Below are 17,849 nucleotides of genomic sequence, written 5' to 3'. Positions count from 1 at the left end.
ATATCTGTATCGAGAAAAAGTTGAGAAGCTTTTTTTAGACGGAGGGAGTGCCACTATCTATTACTTTCTTATTTCAAAAATGTTTTTTGTAGGTACAAGCACATCTCTCCTCTGATAGTCCCACACATTTTGTATATTTACTTTTGGATTAGTTAAACATTCCTAAAAGCTTACTAAAAAACACATACATATATGCAACTTCATTTTTAGCAATGGGAGCTGAGGTATAAGTTACACATTCTTACAAATAAGATTACACTCAGGTTTTGTTGTCCTCCTCTTTGATTCTTTTATTTTTATATACGATGGTCAATCTAAAAACAGTATAGGAAAATCTTTTCTAGAGCATCAATGTGTTTCATTCTAGGAACCGATACACGGAACATCTGAACGAAAAAATGCTTCGGCCCTCCGCGTCGCTCCCCGCGGGCGACGGGAGGGCGCCCAACCCTAAACCGCCGAACCACCCCGTCCCCGACCTTCCCCAGCCGCCGCCGGCGGCGCAGGCCGCGGCGGCGGAGCGGCTCTTCCCCGTGCGTTGGAAGAGGGGGTGCGGGGTCCTCTCCTTCTGGCGGCGGTGCTCCTCGGGCACGGATGGCTCCGGCAGCGGCGCAGGTCCTCGGGCGGCGCAACGCTGGGCGGCGAGCTGGCGTTGCCGTTGCCGATTGGCGGCGGGGTGGAGCGGGGTGCGGCGGCGTTCCCCCGGCCCAGATCCTGGCCCTTTGGGGCCCATCTGGCTTTTGGCGGGCTGGCCAGGTGCATCCGTGCTGCTTCTGGCGGATGGGGTAGGAGACCGGAGCGGAGGCAGCTGGGGTGGAGGCGCAACTCCTGCAGCATCCGACGGCGGGCTTCACGAGCACGGACCAGGTGGGTCTATGCTTGGCCGGGCCAGGAGGGCCTGGTTTGCCCCTTGTCGGCATGTCCGGACGGGTACCGCCATTGGCGGTGGAGGCAGTTCCCTCCCGTGGTTCCTTTCCCTCGCAGCCCCTCGTCTTCGTGTTCCTTTCTCGTCTCGCTGGCTTCGGTTTGCTGGCTGCGGGGAGATGGCGTTGGTGTCTCTTAAGCCGTGGTGGCGCAGGATGGAGCGCTCGGGGCGGGGTGACGAGGGTCGGGAGAAATCTCTATCGGTTGGCCGACACCGACGCGGTGACGCTCGCGGGCGCCACCCCTCCTTCCTGAAGGGCGTTGGTGAAGCTCTCCTCCCTGTCTCTGCGCATACCGGGGGAAACCCTAGGACTAGTCCGGGCAGCAGCGTCGTCATCGTCGCATTCCTTCTTGAAGGTGCTGCTTGGTACGCGGCGCTCCAAAATGCTAGGCGCGTGGTGGAATTCTCCGGAGGGCGCAGTGGCTGCGAGACACCTTCGTTTTCATCGATCCGGCCTCATTGGCTTTCTTTCTCTCTTCCTTCTTTTATGTTTTCTTTTGGGCTTGATTGTGCTGATGCCCCAGCAGTTGGCAGTTGTATCGTGTGGTTGCTATATTAATATAGCGGGGCGAAAGCCTATTTCGAGGAGGAACCGATACACGCATCCAGTGACAGCAATACAGTTATACAGCATCAGATTCCTCCAAAAACATTTGGAGACAGGGGAAGAAACGGTTGTTCCACTTGAATGTTATTACTGTGCGAGTTACTGCAAAAGAGATGGGAGTGAAAAAAGGAAGTTCTCGACAGATCAGGTTTGAAAACCCAAAAAACTTGTAACTTTGTTCTGAACCATGCATCATTGGTGTTGTAGGTACCCTTTACATCTCTTTTTAGGAACTTTGCAACTTTATATCATCGATACATACAAGCCACCGCGCGCATGCGCCATGCGTATAGCAATTAGCACACACAAATGAAGCACTTGAGCAAATGATGAGGCACCAAATGAGGGCATGCATGCTACAGTATGTAGTAGGTTTTAGCGTAGAAACTTTACAGCAGACACGTCTTTGTATGCAGAGACAAGAAAGCAGGTTAATGTAGGACCTTTACAGCGGACACAACGCATCTTCGCATGCTTTCTTGGTGATTTGCGCATGAAACATACTTATGTAGTAAGTACAACCAGGAGTCAGGCGCAACATCGCGGTACGAGCTTCCAAGCGCCTTTTTGTACATTCATGCATGTCTAGCTAGTTTAGGGCATTTCCAATGCACTGCTTTAGAGGTAGCGCTTCATAATTTTAGTTAGATTTGGATGGTCCAAAGTAGGTTCGGATGAGGAGGCAACCTCCTCTTCAAGAAGTGGATCTTAAGCTTTAAAATCATGCTATTTGGAGAGAGAAGGGGATACATAGTGTCATATTTGTGGGGTCCCTTCTCTCTTTTTTCTAGCTAAAGTTGTAGCTTCCATTGGAGAGATTGTTGAAGGAAAGAGGGGGATATGCGGAATATGATGGATGTTGTATTGAGCCTCTCGGGCGAGTATATATAGGGGTACAAGTCTTGAGAGCCAAGAAGGCTATCCTAGAGATAAGGCAGGAGATGATTACAAATCATATACTACCAAATACACATATACCAAATATATCTCTAACACCCCCCGCGGTCGTAGCGGTAGTGACATGAACAATGGAAGCGTCGCGGACGGTCAGACTGGAGGGAAACCGATGGTATGAACCAACGGGCTGACACTCCCCCGCAGTCGTAGCGGGAGCGTCGTGGACGATGTCGCGTCGCGGATGCTTGGACTATAGAGGAAGCCGAGGTGCTTGTGCGAGGTGGTAGCCCTTGTGCCGATGTCGAGGTAGCCGAGAGCGTGGGTGCTACAACCTTGGTCGAGGGAGCCGCGCGAGGAATTGCCGTGGTCGATGTCGTGGCCGGGTGCCGGTGTCGATGTAGCCGCAGGCGAGGTGGTGTGCGAGGAGGGTGACGGAGACGCGCCGAGGCAGTCGTGGAGATGGTCGATGCCGAAGTCGATGCAGTCTGAGCCGTCGAGGACGAGGTGCAGCCCTAGTTTTGCCAGAACTAGGCGCACATCGGGGACGAAGGCATACTCCGGTTTTGCCAGAACCGAGTACGCAAGACGAATTTGAGGAAGGCGAGGCGCCGATCCGAGCTTGCCAGGCCCGGGGACGCATCGGGGACGAAGGCACGCGGCGGTGTTGCCAGTACCGTGCATGCGTAGGACGGGACCAGTACAAATGGCGCGCCATGTCGGAGTAGACTTAGCAGAGGAAGACTCAACGACGGTTGTCGGAGTAGAGTAGCAGGTGTCGTAGTCGGGGAAGATGCGAGGACGCTGGAGGCGGAGATGTAGTGGACGAAGACGTAGAAGACGGGCGTTGCGGTGGTCGGCGAGCCCAGCGTGACCTGGAGTGGTTGGCGAGCCCAGCGGCGACCTGGGGTGGAGGCGCGGCGGCGGTACACGAGGTTGGCGAGGAAGACCCGGCGGCGTGACGAAGACCATGCGCAGACGGAGGCGACCCGCGCCGAAGGGGTGGCGCTGTGGTGGCCTCGGACATCGATGCGCGGGGGACGGCGAAGGTGACCGCGTGCAGCGACGCCACGGCCCGAGGGGCCGACGTAGCTGCCGGGCGTGAGTCGGTGCAGCGGCGGGAGACCACCAGCGACGTACACGCCTCGGAAGGCGCGTCGGAGGCCGGTAGCATGGACCAAAGGTGGCGGCGCTGCGGCCCGAAGGGGCGACGCAGTGGCACCCCGATGCTCGATCGGTGGTAGGCGCGTGCTCGGGGACGTGCTTGACGTAGACGTGCGCAGGGTCGGTTGATCAGACCGACGGCGGCGCGATACGCGCCATGGCGTGGACGACGCGCAGATCGGAGCTGATGGCGACGTTGTCGACGATGTCCCGGGCGATGACGGCGAAGACGACCGGCGATGGAGACCGTGCAGGTGAAACAGCCTGCGGCGTCGCACGTAGGGGCGCCCCGTGTGCGGCACGTCCGGCTGTGCCGTGCGGTTGATGGCCGGCGCGGCAGCCGGTGCAGCCGGCCGAGCGACCGGGTCAGCCGGCGCAGCAGCCGGTGCAGCCGGCCGAGCGACCGGGGCAGCGGCTAGCGGCATGGACCAAAGGCGGCGGCGCTGCGGCCCGAAGGAGCGACGCAGCGGCAACCCGATGCTCGATCGATGGTAGGCGCGTGCTCGGGGACTTGCTTGGCGTAGACGTGCGCGGGGTCGGTTGATCAGACCGACGGTGGCGCTATATGTGCCATGGCGTGGACGACGCGCAGATCAGAGTCGATGGCGGCGTTGTCGATGTAGTCCCGGGCGATGACGACGAAGACGGACCAGCGATGGAGACCGCGCGGGCGAGACAGCCTGCGGCGTCGCACGTAGGGGCGCCCCGTGTGCGGCGTGTGCGGCTGTGCCGTGTGGTTGATGGCCGGTGCAGGTCGATGCCGTTGTCGGAGTAGAGGCGCAAGTGGACGACGGCGATGGGCGACTCAATCCGATCTATGATCGCTAAACCAAAAAAGAAAACGTCGTTCGAGCGACCGGCGGAGCAAAAAAAAAACCAATCTACAGATTGGAAAAAAAAAGACTCGAGGGCAGCGGATCAACGGATCGGTGAACGAACCCTCATACGGATTGCGCGGCCCCCGGAGTAGATCATGGAGATAGATCTCCCCGGGGACGGCGCGGCGCGGAAACCTTGCGGCGGCTGGATCAAGGAGCGTGCCGCTCTGATACCATGTTGAAGGATAGAGGGGGATATGCGGAATATGATGGATGTTGTATTGAGCCTCTCGGGCGAGTATATATAGGGGTACAAGTCTTGGGAGCCAAGAAGCCTATCCTAGAGGTAAGGCAGGAAGATAAGGCAGAAGATGATTACAAATCATATACTGCCAAATACACATATACCAAATATATCTCTAACAGAGATAAAATTCACCATGTTGCTTCTGACAACTTTTTTATATAGAGTATCTAGTATACCACGGTTGCTCATGCCCTTAAGTTCTTGACGAAAGAGGCAGCGCCATTTTCATTTAATTAAGAGGAATAAAATCGCAAGGTACAAATAGTTACAGATTTACAGTGAATGTAGATTAATCAGGCTGCATCCATTTGGCTCCAGCAAGCCCTGCTCTGTTCCACACACGAAGATCATCGGCGATTGCATCGCTTTACTTTATTCTGCCTTTTCAAATTGTAGTTGGCGTTCGCCAGACCTTGCCAGCCAATCAGATTTCAAGTACCAACTATTTCTTGAAATCTGGTTGGTACACTTCGATACTTGAGTGCACACGAAAAAAAAATTTATCTATGTATAAATTGGTGTGCACAAACTTTTTCTTTGACCGCTAAGAATGGTAAAATAAAGTACGCATAAACAAATTACTGTGGCTGGTTTTGACCTAAGGTGTCTCGTCTAGGGCTGTTTTGATCCAAAGGAATTGTGTAGGATTTTTTTGGAGGATTCGGATTCTTACGAATTATTTCATAAAAGTAGTCTGAGTCAAAGGAATACATTCCACAGAAATACCTTTGAACGATTGTATTGCACTCTATTTTGGAGGAATTTTCTCATTCACTCCAAACCTCTTTTGTAATTTGCTTGGTTTTGCCGTGCAATCAAACACTGCTCGGTCCAAAATTCTGTAGTATTCTAGTACTATAGGATTCAAGAGAACATGCCACTACAATTCTGTGTTTTTTCTATTTCTACGTTCTGAAGATCTTATGAATCAAAATGGCCATTAGTCAAGTTTATGGTCTAAACTAACCGGTTCAAAGTTGATCTGCACAGTAAATATCGCTGACAAGTTTATGCACTAACCATGTATTTTACTCCTTATTACTGTATTTAGGGTAGACCCAGGAACATAAATTTGACGCTCCCGTTTTGCACACTGCAAAGAGGATGTGTAATTGAATAATGATGACTAGGAAGCCTTGGCGCGGCGGCACGCCGCGCCCGTGTTCCGGCCATTCTGAATGTAGCAAGACGCATCGGTCTAGCCGCACTTTGACCATAAAAGCTTGATTTTACGAAAGACCCTGATTTACACTGCATCATACAATGGTTTAGTTGTCGTACATTAGAAGATTGTGTTAAAAACCTTGTGATGATCATGGCTAGCAATCCCCCTTCACCAACATCAGTCGAAGTTTCTTCAATTGGCACGGCGTGAAGAACCCAGGCATGATGGCTAGAGTATCTAGTCCTGGCGCGGAAAGTCCATCTCGTTGCTGGATTTCTTCTTACATTTTCTTGGAAGAGAAGCCAACGTATTTTCCTAGAAGAGGATTCAATGTATTGTTGTGTGGCCTGGAGATTGGATAGCAAGATGGCATGTTCAATTAGAATCAGAAGCCCTGCATAGTTGTGAAGAAACAAAAAATAAAAGACAAAGTTTAGGTACTAAAATAACAACAAAGTTCCATCTAATTGTCTCCGAAAAAAGAGTCAGGTCTAGCTAATAGTATTTGCCTGAGGAATAATAAGCCCTGTATATACAGTTGAGAAGAAACAAAAAAAGACAACGTTTAGGTACTAAAATAACAACAAAGTACCATCTAACTATCTCTAAAAAAAGAGTCAGCTCTAGCTAATAGTATTTGGTGGAATCTGTAAGGGTAACATTGCCCTATTGTAGATAACTTCCAACACATGGGAATTTTGCAACAATAGTAAAGATTCTAATTCAGTATGTTCTGAAGAAAGTTCACAGATGCACACACCTCAGCTATGTATTTTCACAGGAATGCCTCTGGGCCTATATCCTCGAACCACCAGGGAAAAAGAAGAAGGGGCATAGGTAATTGATCAGCAAACTTCATAGTGATCAGCCAATCAAATTATTTCAGGAAGCAAAGTATGTGATATACGGAGTACAAAATTCCTCTTTACAAAGAAAGTCATGTTCAACAATAGACTGATATTTCCTGATCAACAATAATTACATAAAGCGGTTCTTAAGAACAGTACAGAAATCTCCAGAATGGACTTCCTATCACATAATGCAGTATAAATTATGGTCGACAAAAAATGTTTGACCAAGTTTATATTTAATACAATATACGTGTGAAGAAATGTATGAGAGAGATCACCTGATTCCAATGATACCATTTTGGAAGGAACAACTCAGCTGATTCTGACAGTGAAAACGAATTTTCTGAGACAAAAAATCAAAACTCAGACATTGATCGATTTCTTCCATCCACCTGGTTGCATACATTAGTATGAAACCAATTCTCCAAATATAAAAAAAAGAATATTGCACTGGCTTCCCAGAATATGACGACCATTCAAAGTGCGTGTCTCTGTCCAATATGTATGTCATCCCCTGTTTTCTTATCTGTTGTATTGTTAACTCCAGATTTTGGAGAAACCTGCAAGGAACATCAAATATAACTACAGTAGATATACTCATATAAAAATGTGTAGTGCAATAGCGGTCTGATTTTGCGGTCGTAAACTTACATAATGCTAATCAAATCTGCCACATAAAATGTGACAGAAATGCATAAGGTGGAGCCATCGCCCACCCACAGTTTGTTCGCAATATTTCTCCACTGCAATATTCTGTAATTTGAAGGCAAATATCTGAAACACCGGTCAAGGAATTAACACGAATTTATGGGATGCTGAATATATGTCAACGGAAACAGATGCAAAATAGTAGCTGCAAGAGGTCCTATTGGATCTTACAGTAAAACTATGTGGCAAACTTGGTTAATGAAAAATGGAAGTGTACATTGAGTTGTTTCCTCCTCAGGTCATTATTCAACTTTTAAGTCTTTTATCATCACTCAAGTAGCAGATCTTCATTTCTTGGCTTTAACATACTCTTTTCTACACTTTGATAACCCATACAAAGGAGACTGCATAAACAATTTAAATAAGCTCAAACAAAACCAAGGACCATCTTAAGATGCTCCAATTCTAGCAATTGACATGTGTAAGGTCAGCGTACCCACATAAATGCAAGCAACCTATATTTTCCTACTTTTATTATTCATTTAGAAACTTGGCTGATCTTGGAATCTCCTAGTTCCAGTAGGCGAGTCTTTGCTGAGATTTCTTACTGAACTTCTCTTGAAGTGACCTCATGATTCTTAACTTTTTCTTTGAAGGTGGTACTACTTGATTCTGAACTTTTGACAGTGACCATCGTTCTATACTCTGATCCAAAGGCAGTGAGCTATTGGACTGACCCCTCCACCTGGTTGTGCACACACGGTTCCCACTTCCGGTAGAAACCATTTTCTGAAATGTATGCTCCATCTAAAACGGAAAGCCCATACCAGCAAGACGATCTGCATCAGAACTTGCAAAAAGAAGACAAATCAGGAAAGACAAAAACAATGCACAAATAGCCAAAATGAAAGAATAAGTCACAACCAAGACAAAATAACCTGACAGAGTCCAGGAAGAGCTTCCCATCGCAAATAAATAAAAGACGGGACGTAAAACTGTAAAAGGACTGTAATCAGTATTAGCCCTCCAACAGAGATGCCACCTAAAGAACAGGAATACACAGTCAGGAACCGAGAAGGTGCAAAAGTAAGCCTAATAATTAAGAGAAGAAGAAAATCAATACCAGTAGAATCATCAATAACCAAACGTTCACCCAGCCTGATCTTTGCATCAACATCACAGAGAGTTGCAGGGACGTACGCTCACACTTGAACTACCAATTGCAGGATTGAAGGAAGAGGAAATAACAGAAGGAGGAAGCACCGGCTCCATATCCTCCTCTTCCTCTCCCTCGTCCACCAACTCATTTTCTCCCATCTGCATCTCCAGTTAGAGATCCTCCTTGAACGTATTCATCGCCCCTGTATTGGGCACCACCAGCGTGAGGGGATCCATGGCGGCCGCTTAGGGCGATGACGGGCAAGACGACCGGATCGGACGACGGGGAGGTGGGGGGAGGGGGCGTGGGCGTGGGAAAAAAGAGGCGCAGTGAGCCGATGACCATAAGGGAACGCCCAGAAACTTTCTCATGCGATGCCATAGCAAGAAATTAGGAAAGAGAAATTAGCGGAGAGAAGGTGGAAGACACCGACACGTAATGTCTTCCAGAGAAATACGTAGGCTAGGAGAAAATAACGTGGCATAGCACCGATCCAACCCACCGCTTGACCGCGGTAAACGGCAGGTACGCAATTACCGGAAGAAAATCTCATCAGTGTGAAGGAAAGAGTCTAGCAAACCGGTAACCGGTAACCACTCCGGCAGAAAATGAGGAAATAAAAAGAGAAGAGATCGAGTGAATCAATGAGGTGAAGAAAAAACAATCCACGCGTCGCACCAGAACTGGATCAAAGGGAGGATAAATAGCCCATCTACAGTGGCCCGGTCGTTATTAGCACGCTAAAGTGTTTAGCTTTTATATAGGGTACTAGGAGGCATAGGCGCGGCGGCACGCCGCGCCCGTTAGCCCGTGTTATTTGGGTTGTAGTGTCATTTTGATACAGCGTGGAGGTTGTTTCATCTGAAGAAGAAGAATGTTTACATTGTGTGGTCAAGCAGTAGTTTCGCTCCTCGTTAGGGCCGTGTGTCCTTGCTATGAAGTGATTCACGTAGAAATTTCAAGAGACAGCAGTTAGGAAATCATTTGCTTTGCTTCTGTTCTTGTAGCTTTACATTCAAGAGGCAGGAGTAAGGAAGCCATTTGCATTGCTGAAAACTGATTGTAGTACAAAGTAGAAGAGATAGAGAAGCAGCGTTCATATTTACATTCGATTACATAGTGGGGCTAACCGGAGCCCGTATACTGGGCAAAGCTAGACGGGGCCGGTGCATTGTTCTAGTGAACTATTTTACATGGTGCCGATCCTTGTTTATACTGGCTTCAGCCAGATGGTGCTTGTGTATATATATTACCTTAATTAGCAGTAGATGAGCGGTCTGGCTAGGGACTCTGAGCCATACCGTTGTTTGTAGGCAAAATCAGTGGTAGATAATGACAATTTTCTTCCAAAGACGGTCCCACGACGGTGCTGTTGTTGCCGTCCGTGGAGTGCTCTAGCGTCAGAAGGGTGTGGGCAGAGCCCGGGGCTGACCTTGCTTTTGGCCGGGGCTGACCTTGCTTTTGGCCTGTGCAAAGGGCAGTGTAGGAAACCTGAGAGCCAGAATGAGGGTTTGCAGTGTATAGGCGTTGTTGAGGAAGTATTTCTGCTGAAAGGAGTTCGTATAACAGTTCTATGATGCAACCTCTTCGTTTGAACAATATGAGTACACTATTTCTTGTGGTTGGGCTAGCCTGACCTGGTGGAGATGAAGTTCAGGTGGTGGCTGCAAGAAAAAAGAGACTCTGCTCCATTTAACATATGATGCACACCATCAGTGCCATGGAACACTGGAGCAGAGTCCTCGGAGTTTAAGGTGGTCCTAAACCTGTAAAACACCAACCAGTAGGACAATAGCACACCTTAGTTATTATAGCCAAATTAGGGAGCTAACCTCTATCATACAAAACTCTAAAGTGAAAATATCTAGTCAATAAAGAACTGAAATAACGGAGACCTCTTCGTAATGCAGGCTCGGAAAATCAAATTGGTAACAACTTTCTTAGTTGAAGAAATGTTTAGTGCCTACCCAAAGGTACATTATCATCCTTCTGAAGGATATATAAGAAAACGTGGAACAATGAACACATAACACCTTAGGACCAAAATATTTCGCTCACCTACATTGCAGTTTCGGAAAACAAAGAAGGAACAACTTGCTTGGAAGAATTTGGGGAATAAAAGCTCTTCATAGCAGTGTTTTCAAAGAGTGCACATTGTTGGTGGTTGAATCACACTGGTATATTAAGATAATAGGCAATAGATGAGGTTTGTTGGAGGCTATTTGGTTCATATCCTCAATTTGCTTTTAACCAGTGTGTTCTAAGAAGGGATTGTAGATAATATTGAGGCAATGCCAACGCAAGATACTCTAGAATAGAAACACTGAAGGCCAATTAATAATGTTCTGGGCATGGTTAGTAGCTGCAACATCTTCAAGCGACAGGAGAGAACAATAGAAGACCCCCTTTAAGGAAAGACATGGAGGCAAACATCATGAAAATAGGCTAATTGTACGGATGCAACAATCATGAATCTTCGTTAAAAGCGAGATGGTTCTTGACCTGGATTAAGAAATCAAAAGTTATAAGATGACCTCCATAACCCTGCATGGTCGGAGAGAGGGCTTACCCGTAGCCTCGATGCGATACCACATCCTAGAGAGGATTAGTCTTAGATATATGCCCATTAATGTTGACTCCTGAGTGAACTGTGCTTGCAAAAAGCTCTAGGCTTATGGAACAAACCTTGTAAGAATAAAAATCTGATGTTGCATTAATTGTTTATTCCACATGAGAGCATAAACATGCAAGTCAGAGACCTCTGCACCATGGAAATTTAAATGTAGGCAGCTTCTGCCGATCCAAGCAACAAAATCTGGAAAATATGAAAGAAGATTCAGGGTGTCACATATAGGTTTCCACAAATAGTGCAAGCACGGATCATGATCACAAGAACTGCAGGTTACCGAAATCACACTTGTTGAACCAGGATGAGAATTATCACAGTTTGTGGTAGCATGTCCACTCAGGCATGAACACCAAAACTTCTGAGCCGGTTTTTCTTCCTACCCTGAGTCATCACAGTAAAGAGGTGCTTTTCCACTTAAAACTTGAGGTTTACGAAATAGGGTACACCATTTTTTAATACTGTGTAGTGATGAACATAAGCATATATGTCATGGGGTCTGTGTATTAGTAAAGTGGACCAAGTAAACTGTTAACAACTGGACAGCAACGTGCATGTGCAGTCGATCACCAACAAAAGCAAATCTTACTCCCTAGAGCCTCTGTGCAACCCTGTATAGTTAGTGAAATAAGTGAAGTGCTGAGGCAATGGCAAATGACACTCATGTAGCGAACACTTGAGCTTGGAGAAGATGAGTGGATATATGAAGGTTCAAGGACGACTTACCTGAAATGCTTGACTTGGTCAGAAAATAGTTTCCTAGAAGTTGTATTTTGAACACGCCTAAAGTTCAGATGCTGAAATTTCTAATATGAGGGCAGTTGACAAAGTTGACCATACAGAAAACGAAATTATACGCTCTTGATGTATTAACAGAGATAAGTAGGAAACATAAAGTACTTGATATACAATTAAACATAAATATCATGGATATAAACTATAGCACATGGATTCCAGAAATATCACATTGTTTCTGAATACATAAATGATGGTATAGTTTATATGTTAGCCAGTGCATTGTTTTTTCTAACTTCTCCATCACTGACTTTAAAGCAAGGGAGGATACCTGTATATAACAGCAGAACCTCCAATAGAATCTTTTTGCTGTCAAGCTCACTGCCTTGGCACCTTCTACTTTTTTTTTTGCGAGAATTGGCACCTTCTACTTGATATTATGCTATCTGAAATGGCGGCAAGTGTATTTTGTTTAAAATAATAATTAACAAAAACCGGAACCCGTTGAAATAAGCATAGGTGATCTAAGCAAGAAACATGTAAAGTTGAGGATACAACATTGTACATCACAGTTACCTATATGGCGTTGTGTACTGAAACTAACAGAAATTTAAGACACAAACTATTTCATTTTGTCATATGTTTTTTCAGTTAATTGTAGCAAAGAAAAACAAAAGGAAAAAAAATAATGGGAAGGATGCAGCAGGCAAGGTGATAATACTCACCGAATAGAAGTTCCGTAGAGTGAAAGATACCTAAGTTAGCGATTTCTCTGTCTATCTATTCTTTGCAGCCTTCATTCAAACTGAGCTTCAAAACTTCAGATTCAGATTTCATGATACAACTGTAACATATGAACACTCTCTTCAGGCCTCGCTAAAATTGCCAAGCTCCCTTCTAAACAAATTACTCAGTATTTGAAACTGAGCCACAACCAAATGTATATCGCATAACAAAGTCCAGATGCCAGTGGCAGATGGGTATTTTATCTTCTGAATTCAACCACTAAAGAAAGAGATAAAGCAAAAAAGAAAAGCATATTTTTATCGATTTACTCAACCCCAAGCGAGGATATATGTAAAATTCAAGAACCACTTTATTATACTACATGCACACCAATTCAGAGCTCTAAGCAATATTTGATCTCCTTGTAGACCTAAGTCCCTAACTGAGTACAAAGGAAGAATTGAAACTGCAGCGATGCATCAGCATGTCAAAAAGTAATTACATGAATCCCTTGCTTCCAGAAGGAAAACGAAAGTCTAGAAAATGGAGAAATCACTGTGCATGATGATCAGTACCTTGTAATCCGTTTTTTGGAATATATTTAGATAAGTATTTGTGATCTAAACACAGGGAACATGTGAATATGGAGTATTGTACTGAAAGGGATAGAAAATGCATACGAAGATACCTTCATTATTATTTTGAATAGATTGATGATGTTCCCTAAGCTGCGCTTAGTGAGCCTACAACAGTAAGAGTTATCATAACAGTTGAATCACTTGAATGTAAGGGGACGATATCACTATCTATTTAACAGGTCGCAAATAATAAAGCTACTACTTCTCCATAAGAAACTTCCATACAGTCAGAAGCCACGTATTCTATTAACAGCAGAATGACTGTGATGAAATACGATGGAAAGGCAGACAAGTAGTCTATGATAGCATGAAAACAATACTAAATATCAATGCAGACAGTGAAAAGAACTGCACATTCACTCCAGGTTATGCACGTCATATCACAGAGATAGTATGCAGAAAACAAAATCTCATAACCACTTTCAAATATGTAAAAGATTGATTATAGGATACATTGCTAAATATGGGATATCTTGTTTTGGTACCGATTTCCATTTAATCACACTGCAATAGGACTTCCAATCTGCATGAGATTGAGCCAGAAATTCAGTTAGAATTCCCAAAAAGCACATTAATCTCTAACAAAATCAGCTGCAGATTTCCCTGGCACCTACCTTTTTCTGCAGGTCCGTTCGCTGTCTGTAGTAGTTGGACTGGGACACGACCACCGGCAGCTGTACCCTGGCGGCCAAGCTTGACGTGAGGTTGCAGAACTCGCAGGTCATCCTGTTGGCGGCGGTGTACCGTGATCTGCAGTCCAGAAATAAAATGCTCCATCAGATCAGGATCATCAAGTTGTGCCCTGTTACTGTAAATTAGCACTACAGCTAAAAAGCGAGGCATGGGTAAATTTAGTCCTAATAAAAGTAATCTACTGAGTCAGTAATATATTGCCTCCAACCTACACAATACCCAATGACCAATTTGCTGTAATGCAAAAGCCACACGAAAACATGAACTTTAGAGGAACTTATCTTCCTTGAATATAAATAGAACGCCCTAGAGAATATATTTTGGTGATACATCCAAACATCAAAAAGGGGCTGTAAAATACCTCATTCACACAATGCAACATGAACACCCCTAAGATGTTACCTGTCGGAATGCAGAATGTTGTTTCCAATAACTGAGGATTCAATAAAGTGGTACTAACATTTCCCAACAAACTCCATTACCTCCAAAACTATGAACCAACCTACTATGTTAGTGGCCTGGCAAACTGACCAGCCATATGTCATTCCAGTCTTTCAGCGCCCCCTATCATAAACAATCACAAGAAGGGAACCATAACACTGCGAAAGCTGGGAATAACAACAGAAATCAACCAAAAATCAAGAAGAATACCTGATAAAAACATAGGATAACGTCAGAATTCAACCAAAAAATCAAAACCATAGGTGCAGACCTCGACTTTGATGGAGCACTCCACAAGAGGCACGATGGAGTACCTGGTGGAGATGGGGGTGGATATCAGGAGGAGGAACAGAGGAGAAAGCCAATCAAACAACACTGCGCCCTCTCCGAAGATCCAAATCGCATGTTGTTACCTGAACTTGAACATCCGCCCCTAAAGATGGAGCTTGAACCTGAATATCTGCCCCTGGAGATGGAGCTTAAACTCCAGCCCCTGGGTGTGGTTGCCGGTGGAGCAAGTCATGGGAGAGATCGTGCAACTCCCAGTGGTGCAGGTCAGTGAAGAAGGCATGGCGGGAGGAGACAGGTTGGCCCGGCGAACGGGAAGCTCGGGCTGGCTCGATCCGGGTAGGCGAGCTCGGGGGGTGACCGCGGAACATCACCGGAGGAGGAGAAGGGGCGGATGGGCTAGCCTCGTCTAGTTTCACCGGTAATGAAATTTGGAGAAACATCCGGTTAAATTTGGATGAGCACCACCGAGCCAGCAGCGTGCCTCTCCAGATATCCGGGCGGCCAGCAATGATAGCCGCCGACCCTGGAGAATTACCCCAGCACGCTCGCCTCCCCAGATAGGTGCCCCGGCCATCTAGGCTCGCCGTCCTCGGCGAACTCCCCAGCACGGCAACACCCCGCTCGCAACCCACGCCTCCTACCCCCGCCGCAGCGGCTGCTGCGTCGACTGCATCGACCACCCCAACTCCATGTTCCGGAACTCCCGCACCTTGTATGCCGGTGGTCATACTTGCACCACGTAAATCGAGATGCTGAGGCAACGGCGGCCGTGGATCTTCCTCGTAGTCCGGCCGTCGAGTACGCGGAGCCACCGACACAAAGAACTGCCAGGAACTCGTCCTGGCCGGCTCTTGGAAGTCCGGCCAGTGTAAACTCGGGAGAGTCGTGTGGGGCAGGAGTGTCTCGAGATTTCTGTATCCATGCGAAACTGTGCACCGCTTTGACCACCGCCCAATCGAGAACTACCCCTCCGCTCAGTTCGGGATGGTGGGATGAGAACGTGACTATCTAGGCTTCCAACCGGAAACCAAATCTGAAGCAACCGGCAGCAAACAGGAAAAAAAGAAAGAGATGTAGAACAACCGGTGACATCCTATGGAAAATAATAATAACACAGTATAAACTGTTCGCATCTGCAGCGCTAAAATCGTGATGAACAGTAGAAAATCACTTACGTGGCATGACTAAGCAATCGGTAAACTGTAACACTTTTATATAGGGTATAATTATGTGCTGGTGAAGCATTTTGTAACGAGAAACACTGTTGTACAAGTGTCAGGACGGGGAAAAAAATAAACACTATCTTCCGAATTGGTTCAAGTTGAGCTGCTCTTACTCTGCTTAGCTGCAGCTTGGCTTTTGGCTCGTGCTGCTCCTCTGTCCGCCCGCCTTGTCCGTCGGGTACAACTGCTACTAGGCTGCTGCTGCTGCCCTCTCCTCTTCTTCTCCATGCCGATGGTTCCTCCCCTCTTCTTCATCTCCACCCCCTGACGGTTTCTTAGCGTGCTTGTGTGTTGCTGCGTCATTCCCGGTGCCGTTTCCGCGGCACATTTCGCATCTTGCCGCCTCGGTGGAAGATTTGCTTCTTTCCAGCGTTTCGGCGGCGAATGCGGGATCTTGGCTTCGGCCTCTGCGCGCCGCGGTGGAATGCTGCATAGTTGATGGTGGCATTGCCGGATCGAGGAAATCTCGGAGGGCAGTGCGTGCGGCGTAGCTGAGGACCGCGTCCTGAGCAAGCAGCACGTGAGGTGTTCGAACAAAAGGGTGGAAGGAAGATGAGGAGGGACTTGTCCTGCTTCGGGGAGAGCAGCGTCCAGATTGCGGACGCGGCGTCTTCCTCTTCTTCCTCGACCACTGCCGTGGCGGTGGCGGCAGAAAGGGCGCGGCTCAGAACCAGGTGAGCTGCCTCTACCAGGCACGGCTCTCTGGCCGGCCCTGCATGATCTCGGTGACCTGGAGCAAGGGACTAGCTGGGATGCAGGGCCTCAGCGTCACCGTCGACGACACATGTGGCCAGTGTCTTTGCAAGGCTGACGTTAAGCCATGGCTCTTCTCTAAGAAGAAGGGATCCAAGAGCCTCACTGCCGGCGACGGAAAGATCGAGATCTTCTGGGACCTCTCAGGTGCTAAGTTTGGCCCTGGGCCGGAGCCACTGGAAGGGTTCTATGTCACCGTCGTGTTCGACCGTGAGATGGTGCTCTTGCTCGGTGACATGAAGAAGGATGCTTACCGGAAGACGTGTGCCGTCCGGCCTGCGCTCAGTACATTGTTCTTGGCGAGGAAGGAGCACATTCATGGCAAGAAGATTTACTCTGCCAAGGCTCAGTTCTCTGGCAGCGGCCAGTGCCATGACATTGTGATAGAGTGTGATTCTGTTGGGCTCAAGGACCCTTGCCTTGAGATCCGCATCGATAAGAGGCCGGTCATGCAGGTGAAGCGGCTTGCGTGGAAGTTCCGGGGGAACCAGACGATTATGGTGGATGGGTTGCCTGTGGAGGTGTTTTGGGATGTCCATAGTTGGCTCTTCAGCTCGACAGCAAGCAATGCAGTGTTCATGTTCCAGACATGTCCAGCACCTGAGAAGTCTATTCCCTGGATGTACTCGCAGATTTTTAGGGAATCTCAGTCGCAAGGTCTTGGTTTCTCCTTGATTCTATATGCATGGAAGATTGAGTAGGTGCGTGCAGGATCGAATTGACTGACACGTTATCCTTCCTGAATGTTAGCAAGATGATTTAGTGTCTGATTTGTTCCGTTGGGTCTGAGTGAGGCCCTATTCATGTTACTCTTTCAGTTCTCTTGCTTTGCCAACTGTAAACTTCTTCAGATATTTATTGATATCATGTGATTTTTGTTTAATTTGTTCAATATCTCCAGACTGTTTTCAACAAGGTTGATTTGAATACTCCAAATAGTTTAACCATGTCAGTTCCCAGATCAAGTGTTGTAATTATGTAAACAAAATATAACTTTAATCATAGTTTCTCTTAGTTAATGATATGTTGTTGCTATGAAGATTGGAATTGGTAGTTATTTCTTCTCATGTACCATTTTCTCTTTTGGAAATGAGGAGTACTTATCGTTGGTCCCATTCACGACATGTAGCTATACACTTCTGATTTGCAGCAATGACAATTTTCATCCGTGGGGATACATGGAGC

General features: G+C 46.9%; 2 protein-coding genes across 24 annotated transcripts; one reads left to right on the top strand and one right to left on the bottom strand.

Moving 5' to 3' along the window:
• Nucleotides 1-5,923: 5,923 nt before the first annotated feature.
• On the bottom strand, nucleotides 5,924-15,693 carry LOC127322084 (uncharacterized). 23 transcript variants are annotated; one of them, XR_011751998.1, is made up of 14 exons: nucleotides 14,811-15,691; nucleotides 13,878-14,711; nucleotides 12,625-13,786; nucleotides 12,231-12,345; nucleotides 11,891-11,961; nucleotides 11,445-11,548; nucleotides 11,108-11,353; nucleotides 10,176-10,304; nucleotides 8,503-10,004; nucleotides 8,318-8,421; nucleotides 7,383-8,218; nucleotides 7,010-7,291; nucleotides 6,641-6,675; nucleotides 5,924-6,274 (listed from the first exon to the last, which is right to left on the bottom strand). XR_011751998.1 is itself a non-coding variant. In XM_051351040.2 (9 exons), exons 3-8 carry the CDS (start codon nucleotides 14,499-14,501, stop codon nucleotides 6,642-6,644), a joined length of 708 nt encoding a protein of 235 aa, XP_051207000.1. In that variant the 5' UTR covers nucleotides 14,502-14,520; nucleotides 14,608-14,711; nucleotides 14,811-15,689; the 3' UTR covers nucleotides 5,924-6,274; nucleotide 6,641. The 23 variants fall into 23 exon arrangements, 9 of the variants coding, with proteins under 9 accessions (XP_051207000.1, XP_051207001.1, XP_051207002.1 ...); XR_007864526.2 differs by having other exon boundaries at nucleotides 7,383-7,505; nucleotides 8,117-8,218; nucleotides 11,445-12,345; nucleotides 14,811-15,692; XR_007864529.2 differs by having other exon boundaries at nucleotides 7,383-7,484; nucleotides 8,117-8,218; nucleotides 11,445-12,345; nucleotides 14,811-15,692.
• A 244-nt stretch (nucleotides 15,694-15,937) lies between these two features.
• Nucleotides 15,938-17,547, top strand: LOC127321947 (uncharacterized). The gene is given in 2 exon segments (XM_051350899.2): nucleotides 15,938-16,556; nucleotides 16,559-17,547. Coding segments are annotated over 2 exon segments (900 nt in total). The 5' UTR covers nucleotides 15,938-16,463; the 3' UTR covers nucleotides 17,366-17,547.
• Nucleotides 17,548-17,849: the final 302 nt, after the last annotated feature.

The sequence above is a fragment of the Lolium perenne genome, chromosome 2, assembly GCF_019359855.2.
Source record: "Lolium perenne isolate Kyuss_39 chromosome 2, Kyuss_2.0, whole genome shotgun sequence".
NCBI classification, from domain to species: Eukaryota; Viridiplantae; Streptophyta; class Magnoliopsida; order Poales; family Poaceae; genus Lolium; species Lolium perenne.
This window is presented reverse-complemented; position numbering and strand designations above follow the sequence as displayed.